General features: G+C 41.6%; 1 protein-coding gene across 3 annotated transcripts in view; it reads left to right on the top strand.

Moving 5' to 3' along the window:
* The first annotated feature begins 935 nt into the window (after nt 1–935).
* Nucleotides 936–18,560, top strand: part of LOC124271057 (lysosomal thioesterase PPT2-A-like) — a 58,289-nt gene continuing 40,664 nt past the window's right edge. The window contains exons 1-3 of one of the 3 annotated variants that reach the window (XM_046706124.1): nt 936–1,246; nt 14,257–14,410; nt 15,926–16,030. In XM_046706124.1, coding sequence (XP_046562080.1) covers nt 1,109–1,246; nt 14,257–14,410; nt 15,926–16,030 — 397 coding nt within the window. In that variant the 5' untranslated portion in view covers nt 936–1,108. The remainder of the gene's footprint in view (nt 1,247–14,256; nt 14,411–15,925; nt 16,031–18,560) is intronic. The other 2 variants (XM_046706123.1, XM_046706125.1) reach the window with 2 other exon arrangements.

Genomic DNA, 18,560 nt, shown 5'->3' on the forward strand with positions numbered 1-18,560 from the left:
ACATAAATACAGCTTCATTTGTATCACTTTCTAGGTGAGGCTGGCTACTTTTTTGAACGTCCCTCGTACTTCATCAGACTTATGACTGCCTTAGTGCTAAGGCGACATAACTGCCACCCATTATCGTGACTACAACGATCCATCAGACTTACGATTGTCGTAACGCTGCGACCGCTTTCTGGAACTGGGCCTAGATTTTCGAAACATTCGTAGCCCTACGAACTTCTTAAGCCTATCCTTAACACATTGGCTACGATCAAAGTTAAGAATTCTTAGGGCTACGAACGTTTCGAAAATCTGGGCCCTGGCCCTGTTATGCACCTGAACAGTCTCCTTAAGTTTATGTGAACAACAATACAACATACATCACATCCATTTGGGGCTTTAGGGTCTGCGTGTGACAAGTAGCTATTGAAAAGAGAAAAGGAAACACTGAAGTAAGAAATTAAAGCAGCGTTCCACATCAACTGGTTTGTTATTTTGCAACTACCCGTGAAGATCCGGGTTAGAATTGGTCTTCAGCAACCCATGCTTGCGGTAATTTAAGAGGCGACTAACAGGATCAGGTGGTCAGGCTCGCTGACTTGGTTGACACATGTCATCGTATCCCAATTTCGTAGATCGATGTTCATGCTGTTGATCACTGGATTATCTGGTCCAGACTCGATTGTTTACAGATCGCCACCATATAGCTATAAAACATTTCTGGATGCGGCGTTAAACAGCAAACCAACCAACTAATGTTTTGCAACTGCTATACGCTAAGACGCATTCCTCTGTCATACAGCCGAAACGTCCATAAACAGAATCCCCATTATGAAAAGTTGAGAATTTGATAAGTCCCCGTTTCACAAAGCGATTGCACCGCAACGATATGTTATGTGGTCACCACACGCTGTTTAACGCACAAATATTCAACACGCGGAAGTAAATCGCTCACATAATCGTTGTCAAGGAAGAAACTCGCTGTTGTGTATATATAAAGATACGCGGTTCAAACGAGCCCAGTCCGGGGCGCTTGAACACTCATCAAGGCAAAGTGCTCGAGAGATTTTTTTGACGAGGTTTATTTGTTTCTGACTGCTCCTCTGAGACGTCATCCACGACCATGGCCGGCTACAGAGTTTTGTTGTTACTTAGTACAACGTTGATGGGGATGACAGCGGCGTACAAACACGTGGTCTTCATGCATGGTGTACTGGCTGGGATAGAGGAGTTCACACCTTTTGTCAAGCAGCTGAAGATTGTAAGTTGTCCTTACAAAGTTTTGTTGTTGCTGTTGTTGTTCTTTTTTAGCAATATTCCACCTGTATGAGGGCTATCTGTAGATGGTGAGTGAGTTTAGTTTTACGCCGCGCTTTTAGCAATATTTCAGCAATATCACGGCGGGGGAGGGATTCACACATTGTACCCATTTTGGGAATCGAACCCGGGCCTTCGGCTTGACGAGCGAACGTTTTAACCACAAGGCTACCTCACCACCCCAACCTATAAATAAACGAGTCTTGACTGGACAATCCAATGATTGGCGTCATAAACATCGACCTACGCGATCAACATCGTTGTTGATATAATTAAAGATATATACTGAGGGAAAAAATAAGGGATCACATGAAGGCACAAGTGTTCCCTTATTCTTTCCCAGGTTTCTTCACAAGCTGTGTATCGCACAAACGGTGCTTTCACGTTATCCCTCAGTATACTATTTTAGTCAGATTCTCGTAGCTTAAAACTGTTTATAACTTCCTGGTTGTTGCAGTGTAGTCATACACACGCCTGGTATTCACATCGTGCATATGTACAAGAAGAACGGACGCAATTCCCTATGAAAAGCTATAATGGAATTATATATAGACCATGACTTGCCGTAATTTTGAGATCTCACGTGAATATTTGGATTCAGGATGTGAAATCACTGAGGCCATCGAACGATATAATTCTTCTTCCGGATTCTACAATTTCTCGTTGGCGGTGGTTAAAGCCTTCTCTCGTAACGCTAAAGACCCGGGTTCGATTCCACGGATGGGCACAATGGGTACAAGTGCATATCTGGTATCCCCCGTCGTGTCATTGCTGGAATATTGCTTAAAGCGGCGTAAAACTAAACTCACTACAAATTCTCAACATTTGCCCTTTACTCTCAATGCTCACCTAACCGTATTTTCTGCTGTTCACATTCTTTCCAAACACAACATTCTTCACGCTAAACTCATTTCCTCAGAAATTGCACGTAAGAAAAATATATTTTTGGAGATTTGTTAGGGAGGGAGGGGCCGGGGTTGGGGGTGAGAGGGGCCGGGGTTGAGGGGGATGAGAGGGGGATGGTTGTACATACTTGTACCCTTGTTATGTTTATGTCATTGTGAGTCAGGAAACGTATGTATGTATGTATGTATGTATGTATGTATGTATGTATGTATGTATGTATGTATGTATGTATGTATGTATGTATGTATGTATGTATGTATGTATGTATGGATGGATGGATGGATGGATGTATGTATGGACGTACGTACGTCCGTACCAATATTAGAATCTAATATTGGTCTGGAATACGTGCATGTATGTATGTATAAGTCTTGAAGAGTAAACAACGAAACATGATGGAGAAAAGGGCATTCTGTTTTTATTTATCTATCTGATATTATGACGGAACACCTGTACTATTATGGACATTTTGTATATACATCGGGGGCATGAAAACAGCGTTGGTGTCATAAGCTCTGCGCAGGAAAAACTACTCCACCATTGATAACATTCATATACCTTAATCAAAATAAGAAATTATACTGCGTATTTGTTGATTTTAGTAAAGCCTTTGATACTGTGTGGTGCTGTGGCCTTTGGCGGAAAATGGTTGATAATGGTATTACCCGAAAATGTTTTAATGTTATGAAAAATATGTATCAGCATATTAAATCACGTGTTTCTCATAATGGCAGTACAACCCAAGTATTTCCTTGTAATACCGGTGTTAGACTAGGCAAACATTTATCTCCATTTCTGTTTGCTCTTTATTTAAATGATTTGGAAAATTTTCTCTCAAATAACGTAATTGGTTTGGAATTTGTAAATGCTTATGCACTAAAAGAAATTGGTATATTCATTTAGCTACTGGTAATTCTTTATGCTGATGATGCAGTACTTTTATCTGAATCTCCTTCCGATTTGAAAACCGCCGCCTCCGTGGTGTAGTGGTTAGAGCGTCCGCCCGAAGATCGGAAGGTCGCGGGTTCGATCCCCGACCGCGTCATACCAAAAGACGTTAAAATATGGTACTTGTTGGTCCCTGCCTGGCGCTCGGCATTAATGGGTACAACAAGGACTGGTCGGCTCGGAGTCAGTATAATGTGTCTGAGTGGGGTATTCATGCTTCACTGGGGCATGGTATCTCAGCACTATAAAACCAGCTTAAATCTGGGCTAGTACAAGCAGCCGCACAAACACATACACACGCATGCACGTCGTCATATGAGCGAAATATTCTCAAGCACGACGATTAACCCAATTTCACCTCACCTCAACACTGATTTGAAACTTTGTTTGGAAACTTTTGATGCTTACTGTACACGATGGAAACTAACAGTAAACATTTCTAAAACTAAAGTTTTGATTTTTTCCAAAAGAAGCAGTGAACTTAGTATTTTTTTCTTCTGCAGAATACTGTTTTAGAGGTAGAAAAACGTTATGTTTATCTTGGTGTACTATTCACAAGCACTGGTCGCTTTTGTAAAGCCATTAAACGGCTCTCTGACCAATCGTCTCGTGCAATGTTTGCTACATTTAGAAGAATTCGCTTGTTAGATATACCGGTCGACTGCCAACTTAAACTTTTTGATCAACTTGTTAAGCCTATTTTATTGTATGGTGCTGAGTTGTGGGGCTACGAAAACACTATTCAATTAGAACGTATTCATTTGAAATTTTGTAAATACATATTGAAGGTAAAAACAACAACCCCAGATTTTATGGTTTACGGTGAACTTGGAAGATATCCACTTAGTATTTCTATCAAATAGAGAATGTTATCATATTGGTGTAAATTATTATTATCTCATGGTAAACTATCAAAAGTAATGTATAAATTAATGTTCAATTTGCACAATTCTCAGGCAAATGCTAAATATCCGCTAATAGCGGAAGTAAAATCTGTCTTAGAGAATACAGGCTTTAGCTACATTTGGCAATTACGAGAATTTCAGAGTACCCATTGGCTGGTAAAGAATGTTAAAACTGTACTCGTTGATCAGTTTCTACAAACTTGGAGAGAAAGTAAATCACAATCATCGAAAGGCCTATATTACAATATGTTTAAGGATAATCTTTATATTGAAACTTATTTGTTGCAACTTCCTGTAGATTTACGTATTTATACTACAAAACTTAGAACTTGTAACCACAGACTCCCTATTTAAACTGGTACATGGCATAAAATTGATGAAGAAAATAAATTGTGTACATCATGCAAGAGTAAAATTGGGGATGAATTTCACTTTATGTTAGAATGCAATGAGTTAAACGAATTACGAAACAAATATCTCCCTCCGTTTTTTTGTAAACATCCCACTGTGGATAAATATATTTCACTTATGTCTATCACATACAAACCAATACTTGTTAAACTTGCTCTGTTTGTAAAATGGGGCTTGCGTACGCTCCGTTAATGTAATATGTATGTGTTTCATTGTTTTGCACATGTATTTGTTTTACTCTATGTCATGTATATGACTCATGAGAATAAACTTTGAAACTTGAAACTTGAAGGTATCCCCCGTCGTGACATTGCTGGAATATTGCTGAAAGCGGCGTAAAACTAAACTCACTACAAATTCTCAACATCTTGAAGAGTAAACAATGAAACATGATGGCGAAAAAGGCATGCTGTTTTTATTTATCTATCTGATATTATGACGGAACACCTGTACTATTATGGACATTTTGTATATACATCGGGGGCATGATCACAGCGTTGGTGTCATAAGCTCTGCGCAGGAAAAACTACTCCACCATTGATAACATTTATATACCTTAATCAAAATAAGAAATTATACTGCGTATTTGTTGATTTTAGTAAAGCCTTTGATACTGTGTGGCGCTGTGGCCTTTGGCGGAAAATGGTTGATAATGGTATTACTGGAAAATGTTTTAATGTTATGAAAAATATGTATCAACATATTAAATCACGTGTTTCTCATACTGGCAGTACAACCCAAGTCTTGAAGCGTGAACAACGAAACATGATGGAGAAAAAGGCATTCTGTTTTTATTTATCTATCTGATATTATGACGGAACACCTGTACTTTTATGGACATTTGTATATACATCGGGGGCATGGTCACAACGATTTCAGAGTAAATATGCACCAAATAAGGTAACACGTCGCATCGAAACTGAACAAAGCGTGTCTGTTCAGTTTCTTTTCACTCGAGTCACGAGAGCATGTCGGTTTTATTATTGGTCTGGATTACTTCCTGGTTAAGTCATCTGTCGTCACGGGTCAAGGCTGAAAGACATTCAAGTGCCAGTTTACGGAGTCAAGATTCTTTCTTCTCTACGCTTCACATATATACCCTGTTTTGAGTGTGTGAATTAAACCTCTCCTTGAGTATTTGTATTTAATTATTATCACTTTAAAGCCCAAAGGCAGGACAATAAAATCTGAAGACACTGAGATTCAAACAAATAACACCTTAAGTGTTTGTATGTGTGTGTGCGTGCGTGCGTGCGTGCGTGCGTGCGTGCGTGCGTGCGTGTGTGTGTGTGTGTGTGTGTGTGTGTGTGTGTGTGCTTACACTCAGCAATATGTCGGCTATATGACGGGGGTCGGTAGATAAACGGGTCAATGCATGTCGTGTATATATGTCAAATGTGTGTGTGGTACTTGATAAATGTGAGTGAATTTGATAACTGTAATGTGTGTATTCAATTGATCACTAGGATAATACCCTTGACCTAAATGATGTCTAGGGGCGGTGGGGTAGCCTAGTGGTTAAAGCGTTCGCTCGTCACGCTGAAGACCCGGGTTCGATTCCCCGCATGGGTACAATGTGTGAAGCCCATTTCTGGTGTCCCCCGCCGTGATATTGCTGGAATATTGCTGAAAAGCGGCGTAAAACTAAACTCACTCACAAAGTAATGTCCACATTTAGCTGCGGATGCAAGTACTGATGAACAAAGGAAAAAGTAAACCCGGCACAGGAATACGAAAATCGGAGCGAAATAAGGAATCCGCCTAAGCTTGCCGTGTTGTTCGACTGTATTGACATCGTAGGATTAAATTGATATGTAAAGAGACATTGTTTGCCTTGTTATATTGTTTCAATTTCAAAAACTGGTTTCCCTGTTCATATGGGTAAAGCAGTATCTTCAAGGAGATATCGCTAAATTGAAATGCTGTCACAAGGCTTTCCAAACCATGACTACACAATCAACTGACACCACTAGTCTCTATGCTATGGCAAGCCGTTTTCACACTTGTTAAGAAATACTGATATCTTAAATTGTTTTAAAGATATCTTCTATGAAATTAGGAATATCTTGAATTGAAGAAAATCTTGAAATGAATTAAAGAGTTTACGTGTAACAAGTAGCTATTTTCTGATACAATAAATGAAAAGAAACTGCAGAAATAAGAAATTAAAGCGGAGTTCCAATTCGACTAAAGTTTGTTCCTTTGCAACTACCTGTGAAGGTCCGGGTTAGAAATGACCTTCCGTAACCCATGCTTGTCGTAAGGGGCGACTCATGGAATCGGGTGGTCAGGCTCGCTGACTTGGCTGACGACATTCGTCACCACTCGCCCCTTTCCGTATCGCTATTCGGCTTGTCCCGGAATAACACGAGTTGGTCACGAATGGGCTGACAAGTGTCATCTTATCCCAATTGCGTAGATCGATGCTCATGCTGTTGATCGCTGGATTGTTTGGTCCAGACTCGATTAATTTACAGCTGGAATATTGTTGAGTGCGCTGCTAAACAACCAACCAACCAACTGTTTTCAGCATTCACTGTAAATATCTGTAAGACTGATTCTGGATGATAAACAGAATCTCACCCCTTTTACCTTTTGGCGTCGAATCAACACGTAATGACAAGCTTCGTTTCGTCGACATAACTAGATATGTTAATTATTTAATGACACTTGGTGAAATTTACATGTAACCATCGTCATGAGGAAAAGGTACAAGGACGTACTGGTCTGGATGTCGATAAGTCGAAATTTAATCCAGGGACTGAATGCCACACTGATTGATATCTTATCGGCTTGTCAATGAATAAATGGATCATTATTCATAATTTCAAAATTTACACATATCCCTAACTATTTTTGTCCAGTATATAATAATTCTACATTGAATTCGGGTCTCTTTCAATCCGAACAGTTTCAGTCACAATGAGGTGAAATTAAACTTCAAAATGTTAAGAACTGTTACCATAACAGATTCTGCATCACATGGCTGGAATACTGCTGAGTCGGGCGTTAAAGCTCTTCTCTCGTAACGCCAAAGACCCGGGTTCGATTCCACGGATGGGTACAATGGGTAAAAGTGCATATCTGGTAACCCCCGTCGTGACATTGCTGGAATATTGCTAAAAGCGACGACAAACTAAACTCACTACAAATTCTCAACATTTGCCCTTTACTCTCAATGCTCACCTAACCGTATTTTCTGCTGTTCGCCCGTCCGTTAAAACTGGAACCTAGATTATCTTCTCCTTCAGTCAATATCATTTGCATGTAGAAAGTTCTAATATTCCTAGGTATAGCGAAGGGAACATTCTATTTCATAAACAATCTCATACACAGTCTATCCAAGCACAACATTCTTCGCGCTAAACTCATTTCCTCAGAAATTGCACGTAACAAAAATATATTTTGGAGATTTGTTGGGGAGGGAGGGGCGGGGGTTGGGGGTGAGAGGGGGATGGTTGTACATATTTGTACCCTTGTTATGTTTATGTCATTGTGAGTCAGGAAACGTGTGTGTGTGTGTGTGTGTGTGTGTGTGTGTATGTATGTATGTATGTATGTATGTATGTATGTATGTATGTATGTATGTATGTATGTATGTATGTATGTATGTATGTATGTCTGTATGTATGTATGTATGTATGTATGTATGTATGTATGTATGTATGTGTGTGTGTGTGTGTGTGTGTATGTATGTATGTATGTATGTATGTATGTATGTACATGTATGGATGGATGGATGGATGGATGTATGTACGTACGTACGTACCAATATTAGAATCTAATATTTGTCTGGAATACGTGCATGTATGTATGTATAAGTCTTGAAGTGTAAACAACGAAACATGATGGAGAAAAAGGCATGCTGTTTTTATTTATCTATGTGATATTATGACGGAACACCTGTACTATTATGGACATTTTGTATATACATCGGGGGCATGGTCACAACGATTTCAGAGTAAATATGCACCAAATAAAGTAACGCATCGCATCGAAACTGAACAAAGCGTGTCTGTTCAGTTTCTTTTCACTCGAGTCACGAGAGCATGCCGGTTTCAAGAACAGCGCTGTATTATTGGTCTGGATTACTTCCTGGTTAAGTCAACTGTCGTCACGGGTCAAGGCTGAAAGACATTCAAGTGCCAGTTTACGGAGTCAAGATTCTTTCTTCTCTACGCTTCACATATATACCCTGTTTTGAGTGTGTGAATTAAACCTCTCCTTGAGTATTTGTATTTAATTATTATCACTTTAAAGCCCAAAGGCAGGACAATAAAATCTGAAGAAACTGAGAGTCAAACAAATAACACCTTAAGTGTTTGTATGTGTGTGTGTGTGTGTGCATGTGTGTGTGTGTGCGTGTGTGTGTGCGCGCGCGTGTGTGTGTGCGTGTGTGTGTGTGTGTGCGCGCGTGTGTGTGTGTGTGTGTGTGTGTGTGTGTGTCTTACACTCAGCAATATGTCGGCTATATGACGGGGGTCGGTAGATAAACGGGTCAATGCATGTCGTGTATATAAACTCTGTCAAAAAAGAAACGCAACCCCTGTCCTCAGATATGAAAAATTCGTTTGAATGAAGTTATTGCTTCCAAACTAAATTTTATTCGAATGTATTGAAATGATACACGTAATTAATGAAGATTACCATCCAAACAACTGCATTTGTACGCATAAGTGTATTTTATTGCTTATTCCGTCACAACGCATGAAATGACCCTCATGGTGACTTCGCACAAAAAAAACACATGCAAATCATGAAAATGGCAGTTAATGTAGGGGTGTATAAAAGCCCATGTGCTTCCGTATTATATTCATTCATTTGTCGCCGAAAAGCTGTGTTAAAAATGCCACGATTGAGTGCTGCCGACCGAAATATCGCCATTGGTCGTGTTCAAGCCGGAGAAAGTTTTGGAACTGTTGCACGGCACCTAAATGTTCACAAAACAACGATATCCCGACTTTGGAGCCGCTACAACAACTTCAATTTGACCAACGATCGCCCGAGAAGTGGAAGGCCAAGAATCACGACCCCCCCGTCAAGATCGGTACATCCGGGTCCATCACCTGCGTAATCGGCATGCCCTACCAACGGTGACTGCCACACAAATACCAGGTTTGAGGAGAGTGTCAGCTCAAACGATTAGGAACCGTCTGAAAGAAGCGGGTTTACGTGCCTGTAGACCAGTTGTTGGACCTGTACTACGCCCCCTACATCGACGCCGACGACTCAGGTGGTGCAACAACGTAAGGATACGGACTTTACAAAACTGGAGGCGAATCTGGTTTTCTGATGAATCACGTTTTCTTTGCAACGTCACGACGGAAGACAGCGTCTGTATAGGAGACGTCATAAACGTTTTGCGCCCATCTGCGTCCGACAGGTGGACAGATTTGGCGGAGAAAGCGTCATGGTTTGGGGAACCATCTCATACAACCAGAAATCAGACTTGGTGATCGTTCCAGGAACCTGACAGCCCAACGTTACATCAACCACGTGTTAGAGCTTCACCTTCTCCCGATTATTGACCAACAGACACAGATTTTTCAACGGGACAACGCCCGGCCTCATACTGCACGTGCAACAATGAACTTTCTGCAGAATTCCAACGTCAATGTCTTGCCATGACCCTCTAAATCACCAGACCTCAACCCTATTGAACACCTGTGGGATACTCTGGATCGACGCGTACGTCAACGTCAGCCGCCGCCACAGACGCTGCAACAGCTCGCCGTTGCACTGCAGGAGGAGTGGAGAGCCATTCCCCAGGAAAGAATCCGGCGTCTTATCCGTTCTTGTCCAAGGAGATGCCGTGCAGTGATTGCAGCGCGTGGTGCTCATACGAGATACTGAGAAAGACGCCCCCCTGGTGACAAACTGGTGTCTGTGAGATGACTTTTGAAATGACAATTTTAAACATGCCCATCTGGGTTATTATTCTGCCAAATTTCAGACTTCTGTCTTAAATAATAAAAATGCCGTGTCGTCCTAAAACTTCAGATCAAAATCTCTAAAATACAGGGGTTGCGTTTCTTTTTTGACAGAGTTTATGTCAAATGTGTGTGTGGTACTTGATAAATGTGAGTGAATTTGATAACTGTAATGTGTGTATTCAATTGATCACTAGGATAATACCCTTGACCTAAATGATGTCTAGGGGCGGTGGGGTAGCCTAGTGGTTAAAGCGTTCGCTCGTCACGCCGAAGACCCGGGTTCGATTCCCCGCATGGGTACAATGTGTGAAGCCCATTTCTGGTGTCCCCCGACGTGATATTGCTCGAATAGTGCTAAAAAGCGGCGTAAAACTAAACTCACTCACAAAGTAATGTCCACATTTAGCTGCGGATGCAAGTACTGATGAACAAAGGAAAAAGTAAACCCGGCACAGGAATACGAAAATCGGAGCGAAATAAGGAATCCGTCTAAGCTTGCCGTGTTGTTCGACTGTATTGACATCGTAGGATTAAATTGATATGTAAAGAGACATTGTTTGCCTTGTTATATTGTTTCAATTTCAAAAACTGGTTTCCCTGTTCATATGGGTAAAGCAGTATCTTCAAGGAGATATCGCTAAATTGAAATGCTGTCACAAGGCTTTCCAAACCATGACTACACAATCAACTGACACCACTAGTCTCTATGCTATGGCAAGCCGTTTTCACACTTGTTAAGAAATACTGATATCTTAAATTGTTTTAAAGATATCTTCTATGAAATTAGGAATATCTTGAATTGAAGAAAATCTTGAAATGAATTAAAGAGTTTACGTGTGACAAGTAGCTATTTTCTGTGATACAATAAATGAAAAGAAACTGCGGAAATAAGAAATTAAAGCGGAGTTCCAATTCGACTAAAGTTTGTTCTTTTGCAACTACCTGTGAAGGTCCGGGTTAGAAATGACCTTCCGTAACCCATGCTTGTCGTAAGGGGCGACTAATGGGATCGGGTGGTCAGGCTCGCTGACTTGGCTGACGACATTCGTCACCACTCGCCCCTTTCCGTATCGCTATTCGGCTTGTCCCGGAATAACACGAGTTGGTCACGAATGGGCTGACAAGTGTCATCTTATCCCAATTGCGTAGATCGATGCTCATGCTGTTGATCGCTGGATTGTTTGGTCCAGACTCGATTAATTTACAGCTGGAATATTGTTGAGTGCGCTGCTAAACAACCAACCAACCAACTGTTTTCAGCATTCACTGTAAATATCTGTAAGACTGATTCTGGATGATAAACAGAATCTCACCCCTTTTACCTTTTGGCGTCGAATCAACACGACTTAACTAGATATGTTAATTATTTAATGACACTTGGTGAGATTTACATGTAACCATCGTCATGAGGAAAAGGTACAAGGACGTACTGGTCTGGATGTCGATAAGTCGAAATTTAATCCAGGGACTGAATGCGACACTGATTGATATCTTATCGGCTTGTCAATGAATAAATGGATCATTATTCATAATTTCAAAATTTACACATATCCCTAACTATTTTTGTCCAGTATATAATAATTCTACATTGAATTCGGGTCTCTTTCAATCCAAACGGTTTCAGTCACAATGAGGTGAAATTAAACTTCAAAATGTTAAGAACTGTTACCATAACAGATTCTGCATCACATGGCTGTAATACTGCTGAGTCGGGCGTTAAAGCTCTTGTCGCCGCAGATATAGCCCGTGTGTTGTCGCTGTGCCGTGTTTATTTGTGAGTCCAGAGGTAAACAACAAACCAAAACACGTTTTTATACATTGATAGAAGAGATATAAAATCACCCGACATATCACCAATAATTATCTTCACGTCTTTGTCTGGAATGACAGTTTGTCCCGGAAGTGAAGATGTTTTCTCACTATATATACATCAGGGGCGGATACCATCCTCGATAATCTCCTGGATATACGTTCCGCTAAATCTCAACTATACCTTGGATGCATCTACGGCTCGAGCCGATGATTTTATTACCTCCCTTGGTTGGCCTTTAATCCAATCAGGTGTCTACGCTAGGAAGTTGAGCGTACCAATCACAACTCACTTTCGCTTTTTAGAAGTTTGTGTGTGTGTGTGTGTGTGTGGGGGCATTCTATTGAGAAAAGGGAGGGTGCACATTTCATTTTCACCCGAGTTTCAATGGTCATTTAATAAACTTTCAGGACAAAAGGGCGGGTGCGCAGCCCTGCACCCCTCTTCTGGATCCGCCTATGTACATGTATATAACAACAGAAAGATGAGTAAAAAGTAACCGGAGGATTGATTGATGTCAGGAACTAAAAGAATCTAGATTTGCCCAAATATTCTAGATTTGAGTGGGACTTTTTTTTCAGTCTGGCACACAGACCCTCATCCTTTTTTTCACGTTCTTAAATCTGTTTGTATGTCTGTTTGTCTGCCTGAACGTTTGTTTGGCCTGCACCATACACCCACGGATCGCCCTTACACTGTAATGTACTCTGCCTACAGCATCACACTCTGTAGGTAATTCATTATACTCTGAAAAATCTTTTAAATTTTAGGGGAAGTGTCACCCAAGTACTGGTGAATAATCTCCCCGCAGAATCATGTTTAAATACAGTATTGTTTAATAGGCATTGCTTCGGTGGAGTTTCCGTACCTCTGTGTTCTTCCCTTTATATTAAACCATTTTGATATTTACAAGCTATTGTTTTCTGTTGTGTTGCCTGCAGTGTGTACGTTATTGATAATAAATTCTGTTACGAATTAACCTCCAAACGGTGATTAATTCTCCCGCGAAATAGATCACCTTCTTTACGGTAATTATTTCCCCAAGAATGGTCCTCCCTCAATACGGAATTCAATCCCCACGAACGGACCACCCTCTATACGGTAATTGTTTCCCCAAGGAAGGACCTACCTCTATACGGTAATTGTTTTCCAAAGAATAGACCACCCTCTATACGGTAATTGTTTCCCAAAGAATGGACCACCCTCTATACGGTAATTCTTTCCCAAGAACGGACCACCCTCTATACGGTAATTATTTCCCCACGAATGAACCGATCTATATACGCTAATTATTTCCCCACGAATAGACCACCCTCTATACGGTAATTGTTTCCCAAGAACGGACCACCCTCTATACGGTAATTATTTCCCCACGAATGAACCGATCTATATACGCTAATTGTTTCCCCACGAATGGACCACCCTCTATATGGTAATTTTGTCCCAAGTACGGACCACCCTCTATACGGTAATTATTTCCCCACGAATGAACCGATCTATATACGGTAATTGTTTCTCAAGAACGGACCACCCTCTATACGGTAATTATTTCCCCACGAATGAACCGATCTATATACGCTAATTATTTCCCAACGAATGGACCACCCTCTATACGGTAATTGTTTCCCAAGAACGGACCACCCTCTATACGGTAATTATTTCCCCACGAATGAACCGATCTATATACGGTAATTGTTTCCCAAGAACGGACCACCCTCTATACGGTTATTATTTCCCCACGAATGAACCGATCTATATACGGTAATTGTTTCCCAAGAATGGACCACCTTCTATACGGTAATTGTTTCCCAAGAACGGACCACCCTGTCTACGAATGAACCGATCTATATACGGCAATTATTTCCCCACGAATGAACCGATCTATATACAATGATTATTTCCCTACGAATGGACCACCCTCTATACGGTAATTGTTTCCCAAGAACGGACCACCCTGTCTACGAATGAACCGATCTATATACGGCAATTATTTCCCCACGAATGGACCACCCTCTATACAGTAATTGTTTCTCCCACGCAGGACCACCCAGGGACCAATGTGACACTCATCAAAGCCTACAGTAATCTACATAGCTTGAAACCACTCTGGAGCCAGGTGGGGACGATCAAGGCGCAGCTTACTGCTGTCATGAACAGCAACCCTGCAGGCATCCATCTTGTTTGCTTCTCGCAAGGTGAGTGAAGGGACACACATTTCAGGGTGGGTGGATGTCTTTGTTTCCTTGTAAGGTGAGGGGTTATATACATTTACTTGTCTCCGTGTTAGGTGTTATAGATTATAGATGCATTTTCCACTTGATCCCTTTTTAGGGGTAGGCTAGCATATATACTATAAGTTACGGTTTTTAGGGTAGGGGAAAATTATACTTTTTCCCTTAATATTAAGGAATTATTCAGAATATTGTGGGGCAATATGCAGAATGTGTCCCTTTGTTAGGGTCGGGCCAATTTGCAGAATTTGATGGTTGGTTGGTTGGGCAATATGAGGAATGTTTCCCTTGTTGTGGGTGGGGCAATATATAGAATTTGTCCCTTTGGTAGGGTCGGGGCAATATGCAGAATTTGATGGTTGGTTGGTTGGGCAATATGAGGAATGTTTCCCTTGTTGTGGGTGGGGCAATATATAGAATTTGTCCCTTTGGTAGGGTCGGGGCAATATGCAGAATTTGATGGTTGGTTGGTTGGGCAATATGAGGAATGTTTCCCTTGTTGTGGGTGGGGCAATATATAGAATTTGTCCCTTTGGTAGGGTCGGGGCAATATGCAGAATTTGATGGTTGGTTGGTTGAGCAATATGAGGAATGTTTCCCTTGTTGTGGGTGGGGCAATATATAGAATTTGTCCCTTTGGTAGGGTCGGGGCAATATGCAGGATTTGATGGTTGGTTGGTTGGGCAATATGAGGAATGTTTCCCTTGTTGTGGGTGGGGCAATATATAGAATTTGTCCCTTTGGTAGGGTCGGGGCAATATGCAGAATTTGATGGTTGGTTGGTTGGGCAATATGAGGAATGTTTCCCTTGTTGTGGGTGGGGCAATATATATAGAATTTGTCCCTTTGGTAGGGTCGGGGCAATATGCAGAATTTGATGGTTGGTTGGTTGGGCAATATGAAGACTGTTTCTGTTGTTAGGGGTGGGGCAACATGCAGAATTTGATGGCTGGTTGGTTGTGCAATATGCAGAATGTGTCCCTTTGTTAGGGTCGGGACAATATACAGAATTTGATGGTTGGTTGGTTGGTTGGGAAATATGAAGACTGTTTCCCTTGTTGTGGGTGGGGCAATATATAGAATCTGTCCCTTTGTTAGGGTCGGGGCAATATGCAGAATTTGTTGTTTCATTGGTTGTGCAATATGCAAAATGTTTCCTTTGTTAAGGGTGGGGCAATATGCAGACTGTGTCCTTTGTTGGGTGCAATATGCAGACTGGTCCGTATGGTGCAGGGGACCGTCCCTTGTCAGGGGTGAGGAAATATACATTTGTTCCTCCTTTAGGGGAGAGGGAATATGAATTATTGCACCTTTGTTAGGGGTTAGGGAATATAAGGCTCATATCAAGGCAATGTCACCACAGGGATGGGTACATACTGCTTACAGACTCGGGGGTGACAGGTTTCTCTTAGGGAGTACTTTGTACACGTTCTTGTGGCACCGAAGATGCCATAAACTCTGCCATTTCTTTACTTTCAGGGGGGTTGATATGTCGAGGCCTCCTGTCCGTGCTCCGACATAACGTGGACACATTCATAGCACTCAGCTGCCCCCTCGCTGGTCAGTATGGATGTGAGTATATATCTGAGAGTAATCTTTGAGTATACCCTGACAGAATCTCAGTATTCCCCGACACAATCTGTGAGTATACCCCGACAGAATCTCAGTATTCACCGACACAATCTGAGTATACCCTGACAGAATCTCAGTATTCACCGACACAATCTGAGTATACCCCGACAGAATCTCAGTATTCACCGACACAATCTGTGAGTATACCCTGACAGAATCTCAGTATTCCCCGACACAATCTGTGAGTATACCCTGACAGAATCTCAGTATTCACCGACACAATCTGTGAGTATACCCTGACAGAATCTCAGTATTCACCGACACAATCTGTATACCCTGACAGAATCTCAGTATACCCTGACAGAATCTCAGTATTCCCCGACACAATCTGTGAGTATACCCTGACAGAATCTCAGTATTCCCCGACACAATCTGAGAGTATACCCTGACAGAATCTCAGTATTCCCCGACACAATCTGTGAGTATACCCTGACAGAATCTCAGTATTCACCGACACAATCTGTGAGTATACCCTGACAGAATCTCAGTATTCCCCGACACAATCTGAGTATACCCTGACAGAATCTCAGTATTCACCGACACAATCTGTGAGTATACCCTGACAGAATCTCAATATTCCCCGACACAATCTGAGAGTATACCCTGACAGAATCTCAGTATTCCCCGACACAATCTGAGTATACCCTGACAGAATCTCAATATTCCCCGACACAATCTGAGTATACCCTGACAGAATCTCAGTATTCCCCGACACAATCTGAGTATACCCTGACAGAATCTCAATATTCCCCGACACAATCTGAGACAGAATACCCTGACAGAATCTCAATATTCCCCGACACACAATCTGAGTATACCCTGACAGAATCTCAGTATTCCCCGACACAATCTGAGGTATACCCTGACAGAATCTCAATATTCCCCTGACACAATCTGAGTATTCCCTGACAGAATCCTCAGAATCTCATTCCCCGACACAATCTGAGTATACCCTGACAGAATCTCAATATTCCCCGACACAATCTGAGTATACCCTGACAGAATCTCAATATTCCCCGACACAATCTGAGTATACCCTGACAGAATCTCAGTATTCCCCGACACAATCTGTGAGTATACCCTGACAGAATCTCAATATTCCCCGACACAATCTGAGTATACCCTGACAGAATCTCAGTATATTCCCCGACACAATCTGAGTATACCCTGACAGAATCTCAATATTCCCCGACACAATCTGAGTATACCCTGACAGAATCTCAATATTCCCCGACACAATCTGAGTATACCCTGACAGAATCTCAATATTCCCCGACACAATCTGAGTATACCCTGACAGAATCTCAGTATTCCCCTCACACTATCAGTGAGTATTCAGACTCGCTGACTTGGTTGACATATGTCATCGTATCCAAATTGCATAGATTGATGCGCATGCTGTTGATCATCTGATTGTCTGGTCCAGACTCAATTATATACAGACCGCCGCCATATAGCTGGAATATTGCTGAGTGCGGCGTAAAACTAAACCCACTCACTCACACACACACTTGCCATTTGGCGTTTGCTACGCTTGGGACGTGTTTAGGCTAAAGGCAGACGTCTACGTGCAGTATTCAATACGATATGTAGCAATCCGAATTCAAAGACTATTGAACAGGTTCTAACAAAAACCCAGAAATTTGACGATCCAACCCGTTCAAAGCAAGAGTATAGCATTGTTAGATCTAACAATCTACATGCTAAACTGCCGCGTGGTGTGCTGCCCTTTATCAATCCTCATACTTTACGCCGCTTTTAGCAATATTCCAGCAACATCACGGCGGGGGACACCAGAAATGGGCTTCACACGTTGTACCCATGTGAGGATTCGAACCAGGGTCTTCGGCGTCACGAGCCAACGCTTTAACCACTAGACTACCCCACCGCCCCCGTGAGTTAGTGAGCGAGCGAGTTAAGTTTTTAGCAATATTTTAGCAATGTCACGACGGGGACACCAGAAACAGGCTTCATAAATTGCACCTATGTTGGGAACCGAACCCGGTTCTTAGGCGAGCAAATGCTTTGACCAATACGCTACCCCAGCGCCCCTCTCGTCTGGAACACGATAGGGAGATGGGTGACGAGCACTGATGACCATCGTTCAGTGCAATTCATTTATCTTTGTCATACATATTTCATTAGAATGCCTCTAACAATTCTAAACATTTTGTTGTATCATTGTATCCCCGATACATCAAGAGCTGTGCATGGATGTTTATCTACCGTCATCGTAATTTGGGATGCATTTTTTCACAATAATCAATTGTCATCATCATAATTAGTAGGGCTGCGCAATATAACCGGTTTACCGGTATTTACCGGTTCAGACATGAAAACGATACGTATTGTGATACGCTGATCGAAAACCGGTATTTGACATGCATTCGGAAAACGTCGTAACACTCGGAAATCTTCGGATATAAGTAGTTTTTTGTTTAAAAATACTTCATGCAATATATTGCATTGCATATCGCAATAC

This window comes from Haliotis rubra, unplaced genomic scaffold, assembly GCF_003918875.1.
Source record: "Haliotis rubra isolate DU_JTF1 unplaced genomic scaffold, ASM391887v1 Scf157, whole genome shotgun sequence".
Classification (NCBI taxonomy): Eukaryota; Metazoa; Mollusca; class Gastropoda; order Lepetellida; family Haliotidae; genus Haliotis; species Haliotis rubra.